The 15443-nt window shown below is 42.2% G+C and overlaps 2 protein-coding genes across 5 annotated transcripts; one reads left to right on the top strand and one right to left on the bottom strand.

Annotated features, from left to right (window-relative positions):
• The first annotated feature begins 29 nt into the window (after positions 1 to 29).
• Positions 30 to 942, top strand: GON7 (GON7 subunit of KEOPS complex). The gene is made up of 2 exons (XM_074868649.1): positions 30 to 302; positions 425 to 942. The coding sequence occupies exons 1-2, from the start codon at positions 104 to 106 to the stop codon at positions 553 to 555; spliced, it is 330 nt and encodes a 109-aa protein (XP_074724750.1). The 5' UTR covers positions 30 to 103; the 3' UTR covers positions 556 to 942.
• Positions 943 to 6931: 5989 nt separating this feature from the next.
• Positions 6932 to 15443, bottom strand: LYSET (lysosomal enzyme trafficking factor). Of its 4 annotated transcripts, none has more exons than XM_074868647.1 (2): positions 15342 to 15443; positions 6932 to 9071 (listed from the first exon to the last, which is right to left on the bottom strand). In XM_074868647.1, exon 2 carries the CDS (start codon positions 9053 to 9055, stop codon positions 8660 to 8662), a length of 396 nt encoding a protein of 131 aa, XP_074724748.1. In that variant the 5' UTR covers positions 9056 to 9071; positions 15342 to 15443; the 3' UTR covers positions 6932 to 8659. The 4 variants fall into 4 exon arrangements, with proteins under 4 accessions (XP_074724748.1, XP_074724746.1, XP_074724747.1 ...); XM_074868645.1 differs by lacking the exon at positions 15342 to 15443 and adding an exon at positions 11139 to 15335; XM_074868646.1 differs by lacking the exon at positions 15342 to 15443 and adding an exon at positions 10275 to 11130.

The raw sequence follows: 15443 nt of genomic DNA, 5'->3' as shown, positions 1-15443 counted from the left end.
CGCGTCCACGTGACCGGGGCCGCGCGTCAGCGGGGAGCGGCCGGGCAGCCCCGCGGCAGGCGGCGGGGGGGCGCGCGACCGCCGGGCGGGGCGGGGCACGGCGATGGAGCTGGTGGCGGAGCTGCGGGGCCGCGACGGGCAGACGCGCTCGGTGCGGGTGCCGTGCCCGGCGGAGGAGGGCGAGGGCGGGCAGCTGCGCGGGCTGCGGCGGGCCCTGGCCGAGATGCAGGAGCGGGTGGTGGAGCTGCTGGCGCCCCTGGTGCAGGAGGAGAGAGAGGCGGAGGGCGGCGGCGGGCCGCGCGGTGAGTGGCGGGGGGGGACGCGGGGAGCGGCCGGGTGGGAGCGTGGGGAGGGGGCTCGGCCGCCCCTGGGGCGCCGCCTGCGCCCCCCGCCGCTCATCGGCGCCGCGCTTAAACACTGACAGGTAATGTCGAGGATGACGACGACGACGACGACGACGACGAGGAGGAGGATGAAGACGAAGACGAAAACAACATCGACACGAAAGCGAGCGCCGATGACCCACCCCCGAAGCGGACGAAAGTTCAGCCCTGATGATGGCGTTAGAGACCGAGCTTAGGCCTAGAAAGGGACACTCCGGGTGTCAGGGCCCCCGGGCACGGTGCCCCGGGCGGGGGTAGGCCGCTCGGCCCGGCAGGCGCCTGCGTCTCTTCTACTCGTGTTTTTACAAGTGAAATGTCGATCCCGGCGCTATTTTAATACGGAGCCTTAACGAAAGGATGCGCCTTGGTGTTAGCAGCGTATCGCTTACAGCATACCAATGTTACACTGAGAAGAATTCTTAGTAAACTAGTTGACAAATATAAAGCAGCGCTCACAAGTCTTCTGACTGGTACATTTTTAATGACTTTTTACAAGTCATAGTATTTCTTCATGTGACTTAAACTTTCAAAATAAAGTAATAAAATCTGGAAAGAGTTATTTTGGCAGATATGATCTTAAAATGGTACCAGACAACTTTATTTGTATGGAGAGATGCCAATATAAGACCACTATAGTATTCAAAATTAAAAAAACATCTGTAGGACCGTGTCTACTGCTGAACGGTCCTGTTAGAGTCATGTACAGTGCTGCAACGGAAGGTCATTTTTGCCTATCATCTAAAAGGTTTATTTTAGTCACTCATCAATTATTTTCCTGGAAAAGGTCATAGACAAAGTAGATTGAAAGAGCTGGGAATCTTGGTTTCAAAAAATCCTGGTTTTGTGACAGTCAGGAAAGTGACATGTCAGTGTGACTTCAATAATTATCTTCAATATTCCACAATTCAAAAACTTGTCTGTCCTAAGCCTGTTTTCTCCAAATGGGGGAGGGGTTTCCCTTTTTTAGTTTCATGCAGCAGTCAATCTTTATATACTTTCTTCCATCACTGAGTTTCACCCAGGTTGATTTTTAGGCTCATTTGGTAGCTAAGTCTAATAAAGTGAACATCACTGCTTAATATTCTGCCTACACAGAACCCTCAACATTACCTAAAAATAAGAAAAAAGAAGAGCAGAGTGATTTTTTGAGATGCTTTCTATAAACAAAAGATTGTGCAGACACTAGGGGAAATGTAGTAGGGTCCTACACTGGTGTTGCAGAGGCTCTAACAGGATAAATACTTAAAATTTTAGTACAAGCAATTGGCCCTCCAGCAGTCGTTAGTAAATGACAGATTCAGATGTCTGTGAGAGGAAAACTATTACCGCACAGTCAATTCAAAGAATTCCTAGGATTTAATGACAATCCAAAATGAGGGCTCTCAGCCTCAAGGAGTTTTCTTGGGCAGTGCCCTGACCCAAGGGGAGAGTCCTCGACTCTGCTGCCCCAAAGAGGACTGGCTCGAAATGGCTCCCCCAGGGGACTCCATTTATACCCCAGCCGAATCTGACCTGTGGTCAGTCTCGCTCTTACCGGCCGAGGGCTCCAGTTACCATAAAGTCCTGAGAACAAGGGCATGAAGAAGGAATCAGCAGCCGCTATATCTCAACAGCCAGGAAGCCCCATCTTCATCAGGGTGGGTGCACCTGCCACAGCTGGTTGCTGTAGTTTATTTTAGAAGGGGAGAAAGTATAAATATTTGAGTAACGTCTATGAGTACATTATGTATAACAGTTCTTGGCTGTAAATCAGCATAACCCAATCTCTCTGCTAAGGTAGCTTGTTCATTCTTTTGATGATAATGCAACATGTGGAATGGCATTAAGTAACAGATGCTTCTCATATGTTACTTGAATTCCCAGTTTTTTGGTGCATGCTTCTGTGAACAGGCATAAAACATTGACAGCCAGTCGATAGAGCTTATTGTACAGCCTGAGAGTCTTCTCTAGCAGAAATTAACAGATTTAATAGTGTGTAAACCTTTTTTTTTTTTTCTTTTTCATGTGTTCCGCTGGCATAGTTTATGTATTATGGAAACTAAGCAAATCTTGAGACTTGTGTATGGAGGACAAAGTATTGGAATAAATGATGAACTTTTATGACCACAAAATTACCTGCATTTGTTTGAAATGGGAGGGGGAGTTGGAAAAGACATCCAGCAAACATAGTTCTGACATCTTTATCTACTCTTATTCTAAGAAATTCACACACTCACTATTCTGTTAGCAGATATTACAGAGGCATAACTGAGGAGAAAAGTCCAACTCTGAACATTAGGGAGCTTTAGTTGCTGAGGCCCTAGGGTTGAGAAAATTACACAAATTAACTCTGATCTCTTGTCAGCCTGCAAAATCTTAAAGTGATAAAATGGTGTTTTAGGGTAGATAATTTATTGAAGGAAGTGGCACTGAAGGAAGTGGCTTATCAAAATGGCAAAGGCAAGACTTAGTACAAAAATCCGAGCCTGATAAATGTATCAGAAGGGCTCCTTCATATGACCCGTGCTAAAGTGATGACATCTTTTATGAGCTCTGTTCTGCAGCTCTGAAAGCTTGCTGTAGAGCTACATCTGAGGAGCAGCATTTTTTTTTCTTTGCTCCCACCCTCTCCTCCAGACTACAGTCCTCCAACACTCCACAATGGTATGAACTGTGGAATGGCTAAAAAGCAACATTTAACATTAGGCATGGATTTGTAGCCTTTATATACAAATTTTGTATATATAGTCCACTGGCACATCATGGGCTGTAAACCTCTGGTCTAAAGCAACAAACCCTAACTTTATTAGTGTGGGAGTAAATGCAGGTAATACTCCAGTAATGGGATACTTACCTTTAGTCAACCTGGACACAGTAACCACTGTACCTGAGCTCCAGAAGGTATCAATGAGCACTGGGTCAAGAATCACCACTCAAATTTTTGCCTTTAAAGAACCATTTCTAGTCCTTATTGTGTCCACAAAAGCTTTTGAACAACGAAAAGTGTACTGGAGTTTCATGGGGCCTTATATAATTCTAAAACAGTTTGCTTGTGACAGAAGTGCCCTAACTCAACAGAGAACTTTATTTTTCTGAGAATTGCTACAAGGTAACTAGGCCCTGAAAACTTAACTATGTGTAGATAAGTATTCCCCCCCCCCCCAAATCTGTTTTAGGACCTACCCTACAGCTGTGTTCTGGAATCCTTCTAGGGACCCCCTTCCTCCCCCAGAAGGACTGCAGTCTCCTGCTTCCTGTACTGTCCTCCTAGCCAAACAACCAGGGAAAGGTACAGGGGGCAACAGAGAGAACCAGCTGGTGTTGCTCACTGGTCATGGCACCCTTTTTCCAAGCAAACAAGTCAGAAAAGCATACAAGTTCTTCCATGCCTGCGAGAGAGCCTCCAAAATTTTGTGAAGACAGAAAAACCTAAAGTTTATGTGTGTGGAGAATATAGCAAAAGTCTGCGATGACTTTTACAAAGCTGTCCTAAGGGATGAAGCTTTATGCATGCCATATATCAGCTGTGGCCCCTGCATTTGAGATAGAGTAGATAAGCCTTGACGGAAGACGGCATACTCTTCATCTTGGAGATATGCTAGTGCTTTTGTACCTTAACCAGACTTCAGCCTGGCACAGAACAAGCCCAGTTCACCACATCTGCACCGTTTAGCATAGTTTTTCTTACTAATAGAACTTAGTTTTAGTAGCCAGAGGGGGCTAGATGGATTTCCTTACCAATCAAGGGGGAAGAATGCTCGTATGTTTCTACTGAATTAAGAGAGCTGAAGTGATACTGAATTATGTTCTTGGTAGTATTTAGATGAGAATCAACTACTTTTACTAGTTGCAAAACAGAACAGCAAAAATGTCAAAGCAAGTCTCCTTCACATAGACTGAGATTATATGACATACTCTATTGTTACTGCTTTAAAATACTGAATTTGCTGGTTCAAACAATTTTGAGGCTAAAGTCACAAAGGAATTTAACAGGTTGCAGTGCTCTGTTTTAAAAAAAAAAAGTTTAAAATCACAAGTATGATATTAAACACTCAGATGGTTCTGTGAGGGAAAGGGGATGATCCCATTATGCCCGATAATCATGGCATTGTCTAAAAGTGCAAGACCTTTCCTAGCTCCTAGGAGAGAGATTCACTCTCATCATTTTCATTAAAAGGGTTTGAATGTGATTCACCAATTGCAGCCCCTGTGTAATTCCCACTCATTCTAGCTTCAAAGTTAATTTATAAACAAGCTACTACACATACTAGATTCTCTCTAAAATACACAGTAATCTGGCAGTTCGGACATAATAACGTATCATGGGGCTTAATATATGGTAACGAGGTTAACACTCAGCAGTGTAAACAACCGAGCAGTGGTTCTGGGCACATCCACTAGCCAAAATTTACTGGGCTACTCATGGGCTTTGAGGACTGAGAGTTGAGCAGAAGTACCTTGTTGTGGCTGTAGCATGTTCTTTCTTTCCAGAAGAAACCTGTACCATAGGGCTAGCTTTAAGGAGAGCTAAGATGAGTCAGTTCTTACAAATTAACTACCTGATAAAGTTATTAAACTGCTTTCATGCATTAGGTCATATGTAGAAAAGAGGGCCTCATCCAAGACTGGCACACAAAAAGCAGCATTTTTTAGAAACAAATAGATTTATAAACTAGAGAGCATCCTTTTAAGACAATGGACCAGGCAAAAGAAAATAGGGGGAGTTAATAGGTATCCTGCATAAACTGGAAAGTTTTGTTCTAAGGATAAGTCAATCCTCATGTTTTTAATTAAAAAAGAAACAAAGGTTGCAGTTCTACTTCATTGCTGGAAGAAACATGCATCAGAAGGAACACATTTTATTGCACCTTACTTCTGTCCAAATTTGAAGGGCTGCAGCCTGAAGTTATGCTCTTCATTGGACCTGCTCTCCCACAGGAGGAAGTGAAGAACAGGCTCAGCAGCACTTCAAAAAATGTGGCAGACATTTTCCTAAAACAGGAAGGGACTGCCAGGTGAAGGTCAAGCAGCTAATGAAACTAACACTCAAACTGCCCAAGAGTGATGCTCAAGCAGCCTGACAAAGCTTTATCTTGTGACACAAACATAATAAAAAGAAATCCAGGGTAGGTGACACAGCCGTGAAAATAATCATCCTCATGTTACAACTACTCTCTTTCTTGGCAGAAAATTAAAGCTCTGAATGATCGCTAAGCTGGCAGAGGTTAGCAATCTTCCAAGGACTTCATTACTGCCTCTATTATTATAGCTTTGGCTTTAGAAAGCTCTTCAAGATCAGGTCTGAGCTAACTCATTTTAAGTTAAAAGAGCCTGAGTAAAAGCAGCTTTCCCAGCCCTAAGTGGAAGTTGTAGCAATTCATCTTTTCTGTCCACTCAGTGAAAAGAACTAACCAGATCTGTATGAGCAAGTTCTAATATAAGCTAGTCTCACATCATTTATCAGTGCCCTTTCTGTAGAAACTGATTTGGGCTATTATCTGCCATTTACTATCAAGAACTAATTGAGAAGTACTGTAGTCTTTAAAGAGGTTGTAAAACTTCTTTAAGCTTGATTATCCCATAAGCTTGCAGATGATGTCAATTTGTGTTATAGGCAGTTATCTTCTGTGACTGAAAACTCATTAGCCCTGACACTATCTACAGATCTCCAGGATAACCAAGCTTAAAAGTTATTTCACTACTTCTTTTAAAAGACTACAGTGAAAAACAATGTAATCATTAATTTTTATAGTCTTTCCTTTACTTACTCTGTGGGTAAGACTTCACCTGTTGATGTTACAGTGGTGTCAAAAATGCTGGAAGCACCAGTGGAGCTAGCTTTCCTCTTCGCCTACTCCTGTTGCTCAGTATTCCTATGTGCTACATTAGTAGTTTATATTAATTCTCTCCATTGCTGCTTTCCACCTCAAGTGCAAATCCTCACAGAAATAGAATTTGCTTGAATTAGATAGTGTGTCTTTCGGTAGTTAGGTGTAAAGCTCACACTTGTCAACAGCTTTAATCCAAGAACAGGCTTCTGATGGAAAAGTCTACAAACACAAACCTCTGTTCTGTAAGTCACCACTGCGCCCAGCACGTGCTCCACATCCAGACAGCTTGGCTCATCACATCAGGCACGCTGATGAATTTGCTAATGGCCACATGCTTGCACAACAGAAACTTAGGCAGTTCTCCCTATAATTTTCTATTTTTGATGCTTCCTCTTATGTTGTTGTTCTTTAAATAACTCCATCTAGACACAACATAACTACTCATTTTAAAAAGTACAGTATCGAGTTAACAACATAGTCCAGCCAGAGGTATCTCCCTGTTACACAAAGGTAGAGAAATGACAAAGGGATTAAGTTTCATCCATCCAGCCCCAAAACTTCAGGCTACAGACATGTAATTGGGGTACAGAACATAAAAGGACAACAAAAAGATCAACCAAACATACACACTGAAGAAAGGACAGGATAGTAAACTGCAGCAGCTGACTGCAAGGACTGCTACCTAGCAACAAACATATGTAAAAAAAAAGGCATTGATATGCATCTGCATTAACAGACTTCTGTTTACAAACATTGAAAAGTTTTTATTTTATAGATAAATAGGATGGTGATTTTTAAAGTTAGGAAACAACACAACTTAAAAGATCTGACTCCCCAAGATACTACAACTCAAGAGTTTATACTTTATTCTTACTCCAGCATACTAAGATGGCAGCTCCCTCCTTTTCATATTGCACTTAGAACTTAAAACTTTCTTGTAAAGGCTACATTGTTTTCAGGTCCTAGCACCAATGCTGGCATTTGAAACCAGTGTCTCAAAACATCTCCAAATGCAAACAGAAAGTTTAAGGTGTTGTAACTGCCATGCTTAAACACAGCAACACTGAAAATAGTGTTCTCTTTCTAAAGCAAGAGAAAGCTGATATTCTCCAGGATTCCCTTAAAGTAGTCAGAAATGGATTAACATTTGTGATGATTAGGTACTGACAATCACATACAATTGAAATTATCATCGAGGACTTTAGTTCATGATTGTTTTGGGCCTACTGATTTTGAAGAGTGTATTTTGCACTGTTTTCACATTTGGAAGGTTACTTCCATCATGGCTGGCTCAAAAATTTAGTTATTCTAAAAAGAAAAGAGGACAAGAAGAAAGAACAGGTTCGATATTATTCAAAACACACAATCCAGTAGTTAGAATTAAATGCTATGCCAAAATAGAAGTTGAAACTATGGTAAGAAATCTCAGTGGAATTTCAGTATGACTGAAGAAATTTGCATTCATTGCAAGAATAAAAAGGTCTATTACTTCTAATTTCTGGAAGAAACATGGTTATCTGTCTTACAACTTGTCTGTAGCACCCCCCCAGCCTAATACCAGTTAACTTTCCCAAATTCAAAGTTTACCTAATACCCAATTCCGTGCTTCCAGAACATGGTTTTGCATCATGTTCAGAGTGAAATTAGAATGGTAGTAAATTCCAATCACTTGTAATTTTATCAAAGGACATTTCTACAGATAGAAGGAAATGCAAATAAAGTTTTGTGCAGACTACAATGACAGCATAAGCTGCTTTCGACATCATAGGAAAAGAGTTTAAAGCACAACCTCCAGGCCCATGCCACTCCTCACTACTACAACATGGTACTTTTGTGGTCAATGAAAAACAGTATGCTACCACAGAAAAAAAAAAAGTACCTTTGCCCCTTTAAAGGTTTGCACAAACTTTATTCTTTGCTTCCTATATTTATATCTAAATTTATTTTAAAAAAAACTTCATTAGAAACAAACACTGATGTAGATATTAATTACTTAAAAAAGAAAAAGCAAAGAATTGTGTTAAGTGCAGCTTTTATAATCATGTTCTGATTTTTCTTCCTTTTACATTTACCACAAAAGAGGTACCTTTTAATTGATTTTTACTTCAAGGGAAAACATAGGAAATCACTTTTTTGCACAGAGGAGTAAAGTCATGGACCAGAAACTTATTTCCCCACAGGATGTTTCAGATGGAGTGTTGCAATTTTGCATCATTAAGGCAAAATGAGGAATACTTCCATCAAGTGTCACATAGGGCTCTCCCACTCTGGCCATTCTGATAGACCCATATTTAAAAACCTTTGTAGTTACTTTTTTTTTTTTTTAAATAGAAAACAGTCACTCTCTTCATTGCTTAACAGTTTGAAAGAAAAGGCTCTTTCCAGCCTTCACTCAGAACTTCAGTCTTGTGATTAGATCAGGCATATGCAATTGCTCCAAAACAGCTACAGAAACTAGAAATTGAGTTAAGTGTCAATCAGTTGTAATCTACTGATCTGATTAGAGGCCTTCACAAATGTTTGATGACGATTGCAAATAACAGCCAAGCAGATAGGAATGATGCAATACCCAACAGTTTTGGGGTCAGCTCTTGTACAGGAATAGAGGAACAAGAACATCTGTAAATATGGTATTAAAAATATTATAGTCCACAGCCAAAAAGGCAAGGATAGCAGTCGTACTTTTAAGGAGTGCGTCCATGTGGTTCCTTCCTGTGGTTCCTTGGGGTGTTGCTGAATGTGCTCCAGTGCTAGTTTGTTGTAAGTCTCATTGATTTCAAAGACGTAATAAAAAGCTGCAGCACTTGCTAACAAGTACAACCCCACACCAATCCATCCCATCCTCTGGCGGAAGTTCATCATTCTCCATGCTCTGCACCTGGAACAAAAGGCAACATACACCTTCAGTACAGCTTGGAGAAAGTGGGGACACAGATGAATCTTGGTTTTCCTAAGTTAACTTTTTATAACTTTTCATTACGCATTAGTAAAAACAGCACACGTAGCCATTTCTGAAGACCTGAGTTCTCTCTACATCAGAGAAAATCATACTACTATGCCAGCAACAGGCTAATGGCTAATGTAATGGCTCTGGCTAGTTTAGGGTCTGCTAGCTATCAAAGTTATAGTAGGCTAAAGTCAAGTACTGAGTAAATAAAACAGAAGTCATGAATTGGGTAAGTTACTTACCCCATTTGTCAGAAGTGCCTCTAGCCGCAGGGTGGGGATAATATAAGACTTTCTATAAATACAGAAAGTTTGTAAAGGTCTTTGATGTCTGCAAGACAAACACGCTGCTAGCCAGCCAGTAACAGGAGCATCACTGCTTGTTTGCAGTGTAGCAACATTCAGTTTTATTAAGCTACAGATGAGTGCCCATCTACGAACCATATAAAAGGATGTTTTCAATTTGAACATGAGAAGACACATACTAATGGTATGTATTTGTACCCATTTGCACACATGAGGATACTATAAGCATATTACTTGCACCTAACAGTATTTCTGCTCTACCTGTGTGAACAGTTGCAGTATGCCTTCTGGAGGAAAGAAATTGAACACCCGTACTAGTAACTGACTCTGTGCAGAACAAACCAGACACCAGTCAACTGGCATTTTCAGAAGCAGCACAAATTATTGAAGCACCACAGACACTACTGGGCTTGACTTTAGCTGCTTTAAGATCTCTGGCTGGCTGTATGGGCCTACGTGACTTGAAACACTCTACAAACCAGTCACAAACCCTCTAGCTGAAGTACCTCCACTCAAACCAAGAAGTCGTCACCACCTTCCCTGAAAAGGGCCCTTGCGCAGGGCAGGGAGAATCACTGCTTCACTGCAGCTGGTTAGAGTTCTCCCAACAAATATGCTTTTTCAGACTGCTGGGGTTTTACATTTTCTATCTTTTTTTAAGAGTGGAGTGAAATCAATTTATGCAGTACTGTTTTAAGAAAATACATCAGGCTTTTAAAATACTAGGCAGAAATGCTTATTTAAGGATGATATCTGCATACAGAACTACAATTATTACTGGAAGCATGAGAGAGTTTACCATAATGATAAAAAAAAAAAATCACTACACCTTTCTAAATGCCCCTTCCTAAAGGCAGACTAATCTGTCTGGTGAGCGATCTTGAAAGACTTCCTGGTTTTCCATAGCTGAAGGATATCCTCAATCCTGACATGACAGAATCTGATCAGGGTAGCCCTGGAGCTGTTCTGGCCCTCACACTACTGCATTTATGGTGGCTAAAAGAGTCAAACACATAGTGACAGTAAATACCCGAGAATGCCATTACTTACATCTGTGACAGCAATTTGTTGTTTACCTTATTCTTCTACATAACAGTATGTGTCCCTTTAATACACCAAGTTAATACTTGTAGGAGGGCAACTGAAAAATTTATGTAAGAAGTTGTTAGTCTACTGGATAAAAACTTAAGTTCCAGAGTCCAAGTTTACCCAATAGCTAAGTCACTGCCCGTTTTTTTCTGGTAGTTAGGCATTTTAGAGATGGCTAACAAGTCGCCTTCCGAGAAAATAAATCTTCAGAAGTAATGCACATATTGAAAACACAAACACTATTAAAATTGCAGAAAATTTAAGAAAGTAAACATTAGCTGGTTTTAATCCTGCCCTTGTTAGGCAACAGTAACCAGAAGAGAAGCCTTAGCTCTAGGTTACACCGAAAGAGGCAGAAATAACGCTTAGAGTTTTCTCATTGTTATTTTCCGTTTCGAGACACTATTTTTACTTGCAGCTTTCGGAGACACCCGCGATGGTTACCGCAGACGCCCACCCCCACTCCGCGGGTGCTCCGGGGCTCTCCTCCCGCAACAGGCCGCGCAAACCGGCCGCTGGCGACGCCCGCAGCGCTCAGACCCCCGCTCCGGGCGAGAAGCGCTCCGCCGCAACAGCTCCTTCACCGACGCCGGCAGCCCCTTACCTTCCTCCAGCGGAGAAGGAGGGAGCGGGAGGGCGGCGGCAGGCGGCCCGCTCCCCTCAGCCCGCGTCGCCGCGCCGGGAGGCGGAGGGTGCCTCCGGCCCGCCACGCCGCTGCCGGCCCGCTGCCATCGCCGCCCGGCCACCGCTCCGGAACCGCGGCACTTCCGGCATGGGGAGAACCACTTCCGGTGCGCGCCCGTCTGCATCCGAGCCGAGGCGGGGGCGGGGCCGGCCCGGGCGGGGCGGGGCGGGTTGGCCGGCGGCCATCTTGGCTCGGGCGGGCGCCCCTCTGTGGCGTGCTTGGCCTCGCCCAAAATGGCCGCGTTCCCGTGGCGCTGCTCGTCTCCCTTGAATAAGGGAAAACCGTTAATAAAACCGTTCTCCGGCTGCAGCGGCTGTGGTTGCTGGCCCCGAGCCGCCGTCGTTTCAGTGCCAGTGCTGCTTCCTGGGGTGGTAGAGGAGAGGCCGAGTTCAGGCAGTCCAGCCGCAGCGCGGAGCGTCGGCCTCCAGCGCGCCCTGGTGGGTGGGCCCGTGCCCCAGTGGCCTGAGGCAGCGCTCACCTTTTCCCGCGCTACCCGTTCGAGTGGGTTTGTTATAATTGCGCAGGCACTTGAAAGAGCTCAAACAAATGAATTCATGACAGTCCTTGATTAGGACTAAACTGTGATATATGAAAGCTTTGCTTGTGTTTTGCTTCATTTGTATCTTTGTTTCCCCAAGACTCCCTAACTTTCCCTAGGCTTCGTCTGTTTAGGTAGGAGTAAGATGCTCGTTAGGCTTCCTATGTAAATCATTGATAACTGAGACTCAAGATCTTCAGTGGACACTTGGGACAGTTCCTGGAATGTGTGAACTAAGATAGGAGGGACTCAAAAGGATACAGAGACCCTGTAATGAGAAGGATGATTTTTGCTGATTTAGGAAGAAGACACCTGGACTTTACTTGACAGCACATGCTCTGGAAAGAAGGTCAACTAGCAGACACCGTGAGGATGACTATTTCTTCCCTCAACCACCAAAGGCCCCCAACAGAACTTAGGATGCATGCTCAAAGGGGTGTCAACTTATGTAAATGGCTTCTGAGAACTCATTATCATAAAACAACCCTTCCTAGGAAATCTCATTAATATGTACGATTTTTATGTATGTAAACTGATGTCCCTTACTAACTCGGGGGAGCCCTTATGGTGGAGAATCCCCAGGGTGACCCCAGCGCTGCTAATAAAGAATACCTGCTTAACAGTAAAAAACTTTACTGTTGAGTCAATTTCTTTGTTTCACACTCCAGAGGGGAAACTCAAAACAGTTGTGTTTTGGCAGTTGGCTGTGTTCTGGGTGAAATGCATTGAGGGAAATACCAATGGAGACTATTATGTGTGCAACAGTCTTCAACAACTGATGTATATGTACTTAAAAAGTAGTACATCTTTATACATAAATATGTCTTACTGACATGGTTCCATTGAATTAAATTATTAGGGAATGTGTTGCAGGGAAAAATCCTCAATGAAGCCAAAAGATCATCTAAATTGACAAAATCTGATTTGGTCAGATGTGTACAGTTCACTGATGTGCACCACAATGACGTTTGGAAAGTTTGCTTGTGCAGAAGGTATTTCAATATTTGTCCAAATTCAGTAACTGTTTAACACATACTTCCTGTGTTAGTTAAAAGAATTCAGTAACTGCATAGCATTACATCTAAAATGAATTGCTATATATTGTTATATTCTGGAATTATGAGAAAACAGTAGTTTTCTCATACTGCTGCTGGGAGCTCTTGTAAAATTCTTTCTGAACTGCTTCACAACTTGAATCAACTATGAGCAAAGTGGATTTCAAATCTGTGTGATTTGTCAAAACCTTGACTATTAACTGTTAGTGTGGGGAATGACTTACTCATTGTCAGTCAACACTGAATTATGTCCTCAAAAATTATATAGAGAAGCAGTGGTGACCACAGTTGACACACATCCATCTGTAGTTAAAAAGAAGGCTAAAAGAGAATTTAAAAGGGGATGTCAAATAAAAATGAAAGATGCTAAAGCAATGACATTTTTTGTTTGGGTGTAAATAAATATATACATGTAGGATTTTCTGCCATTTTTCTTGGGGGATGTAGTAGATGCTTGTGAGGCAGTATATAAAAGCTGCTGCAAAATTAAATTTACGATGGCTTATCCTGCTACGTTTGGTGTTTCAATGAAAAATGTTAGAAGCTAGTGGTTTGGATTATATTCAGGACAGCAAATGACTAAATGCACGGTGCAGCAGATGTCATTGGAGAAAAATGACACTGTTGAGAGCCCACGAAAGTCAGAAATAAGTTCCCTGGCACAGAGCAACTTCACCTTAAGCCATGCTCTTTTTTTTCTTTGCTTTGATGCTCGTTCAACTAAAGGCTCCAAGAAGTGTATCTCCTTGACCACTGTGAGGACACTAGATGGTGCTCAACACCACAGGCAATGCCTATCTTTCGCAGGCTGATGAAACCCCGACTCCCAGTTCAGAAGTTTTGCACTTGATTTCAGTTGGATGAGGATTTCACCATCTTTCATGAAGTTTAAATACATTGTTAGTGTACTTCTGATGAAAGATGTAGGTATGAATAACTACATACAGCTAATTATCACTGGTGCACTGCTCTCAACTAAATGCCATTGTTTTTCTTCTTACAGGTGGTGAGGTCCCAGTTGATCTAGAAGTGAACATAGCTCCTGTATACCCTTCTACTCAAGTATTGCTTTACTGCATTTTCTTATATTGGGGCTAGAGTTAATGATGGGAAATGGAATAGCTACCACATAGAGCCTATTTTCTTTAAAATACCAACCTGGATGTCAAAGAGAAGGGTTTCAGTCAGAATTAATATGTGACTGTGTGAATATATGACTTGGCAGTGGATACACATGCTAAGTGTAAAGCCCACAGTTGCACTTAAGATTCTGAATAAAAAGGAGTGAAACGTGGGGCTTATTCCTACTTAGCAAATCTGTCCTCTGAAAGGATTTGTGTTGGAAAGGAAGGATAGTTCAGGATTTAAACTGCTTGGTTTATGGCTATTCTGTGCTAACCATAGGCCTGAAATTATGGTTATGAAGAGAAAGATCTAAAAAATTTGTGGAGTGTTTATAACAAACACAAGCTGCCTTTGAAAGCTAAGGCATAACACCAGACAGAGTGACTTGTAGTATCTTTGGACTAGATCTCAATTTGCATAAATTCAACATTATACTTAACCTTTGGCACAGTATAGGAAGGGACACAGCAAATAGCTCAGCTAAGGGTTTGTTTGGGGTTTTTTAGCAGCAGCCTTTGAGGGGGGAAAAGTAATATCAAAATTAGTGGAACAAGAAGCATCTGTTCTTAGCTTTAGAGGGGTTTCAAGCTAAATTCCAATCACCAGGGCTCATAATAATAACGGGGAACAACTCATATTCTCCCTATTGAAATGGGGACATACGCCTGGTGAGACTCAAAAGGATAATATTCAGGTTGCAAAGAGGAGAAGATAAAAGTCTGTTGAATCAGAAGGAATTAAGATTTAATGTTCAGGCCTAGAATTAGAGTAAATCATGGGATTGTGTAGTGTTAAAAAAAAGTTTCACTTAGTTTTGACATGTGAGTTACTGTTGGAATTGTGAAACTAAGTATAGAGATACTGGATTTATTGTGAAGGTTAAACAGAAAAGCGTCAGGAGCAGTGAGGGCTGGCTGCTCCATAAAGGGCAGGAGCCAAGCACAGTAACAGTAATAGGGCAGAGCCTCACTGCCAGAACCCAGTTCCACAGCACCTGAGCAAAGTGAGCAAAGCACCCCAGATTCAGCCAAGAGTCCGGATCATCAGGCAAACAATGAGGTAGGTCCAAGGTCAAGCTGGGAAGGCAACTTACAGGTTAGGGTCAGGTCCAGCAAGGATAGCTAGGGTCAAACATAACGTAGTGATTGCCTGGTTGTTTTGCTGATTGAGGATGCCAATTAAACTCAGACACCAGAGTGAAAAGAGTAGGCTTATTTTACCGTTAATAATTAAAGGATATAACCAAGTAATACAGAAAATAAGCAATAAGAAAAATTCGGAATAGTACACTTAATTATTACTACATACAGTTAATTACAGAAAATAAGAACAAGCAAGATAATGCACCTACACGACAGGGAGAATAGCAATTAAGAAAGATACGTCATCACTTGCATATGTTACCATCATCCACATCCGCATACGCTGGGGAGCCCTGGTTACAGTGCGGATTTGGAGAGCCTTTCCCTGCAAGTGGGAAGTCCTACACAGTGCATCCACCTGTAG

This window comes from Strix uralensis, chromosome 4 (genome assembly GCF_047716275.1).
Source record: "Strix uralensis isolate ZFMK-TIS-50842 chromosome 4, bStrUra1, whole genome shotgun sequence".
In the NCBI taxonomy this organism is placed as follows: Eukaryota; Metazoa; Chordata; class Aves; order Strigiformes; family Strigidae; genus Strix; species Strix uralensis.
The sequence above is the reverse complement of the archived record's forward strand: the minus strand, read 5'-3'. Positions and strand labels throughout refer to the sequence as shown.

Coding starts and splice junctions, on each gene's coding strand:
- GON7 (XM_074868649.1), top strand. CDS start 104: ATGGAGCTGGTGGCGGAGCTGCGGGGCCGCGACGGGCAGACGCGCTCG. Junction 303..424: donor GGGCGGCGGCGGGCCGCGCG/GTGAGTGGCGGG, acceptor AAACACTGACAG/GTAATGTCGAGGATGACGAC.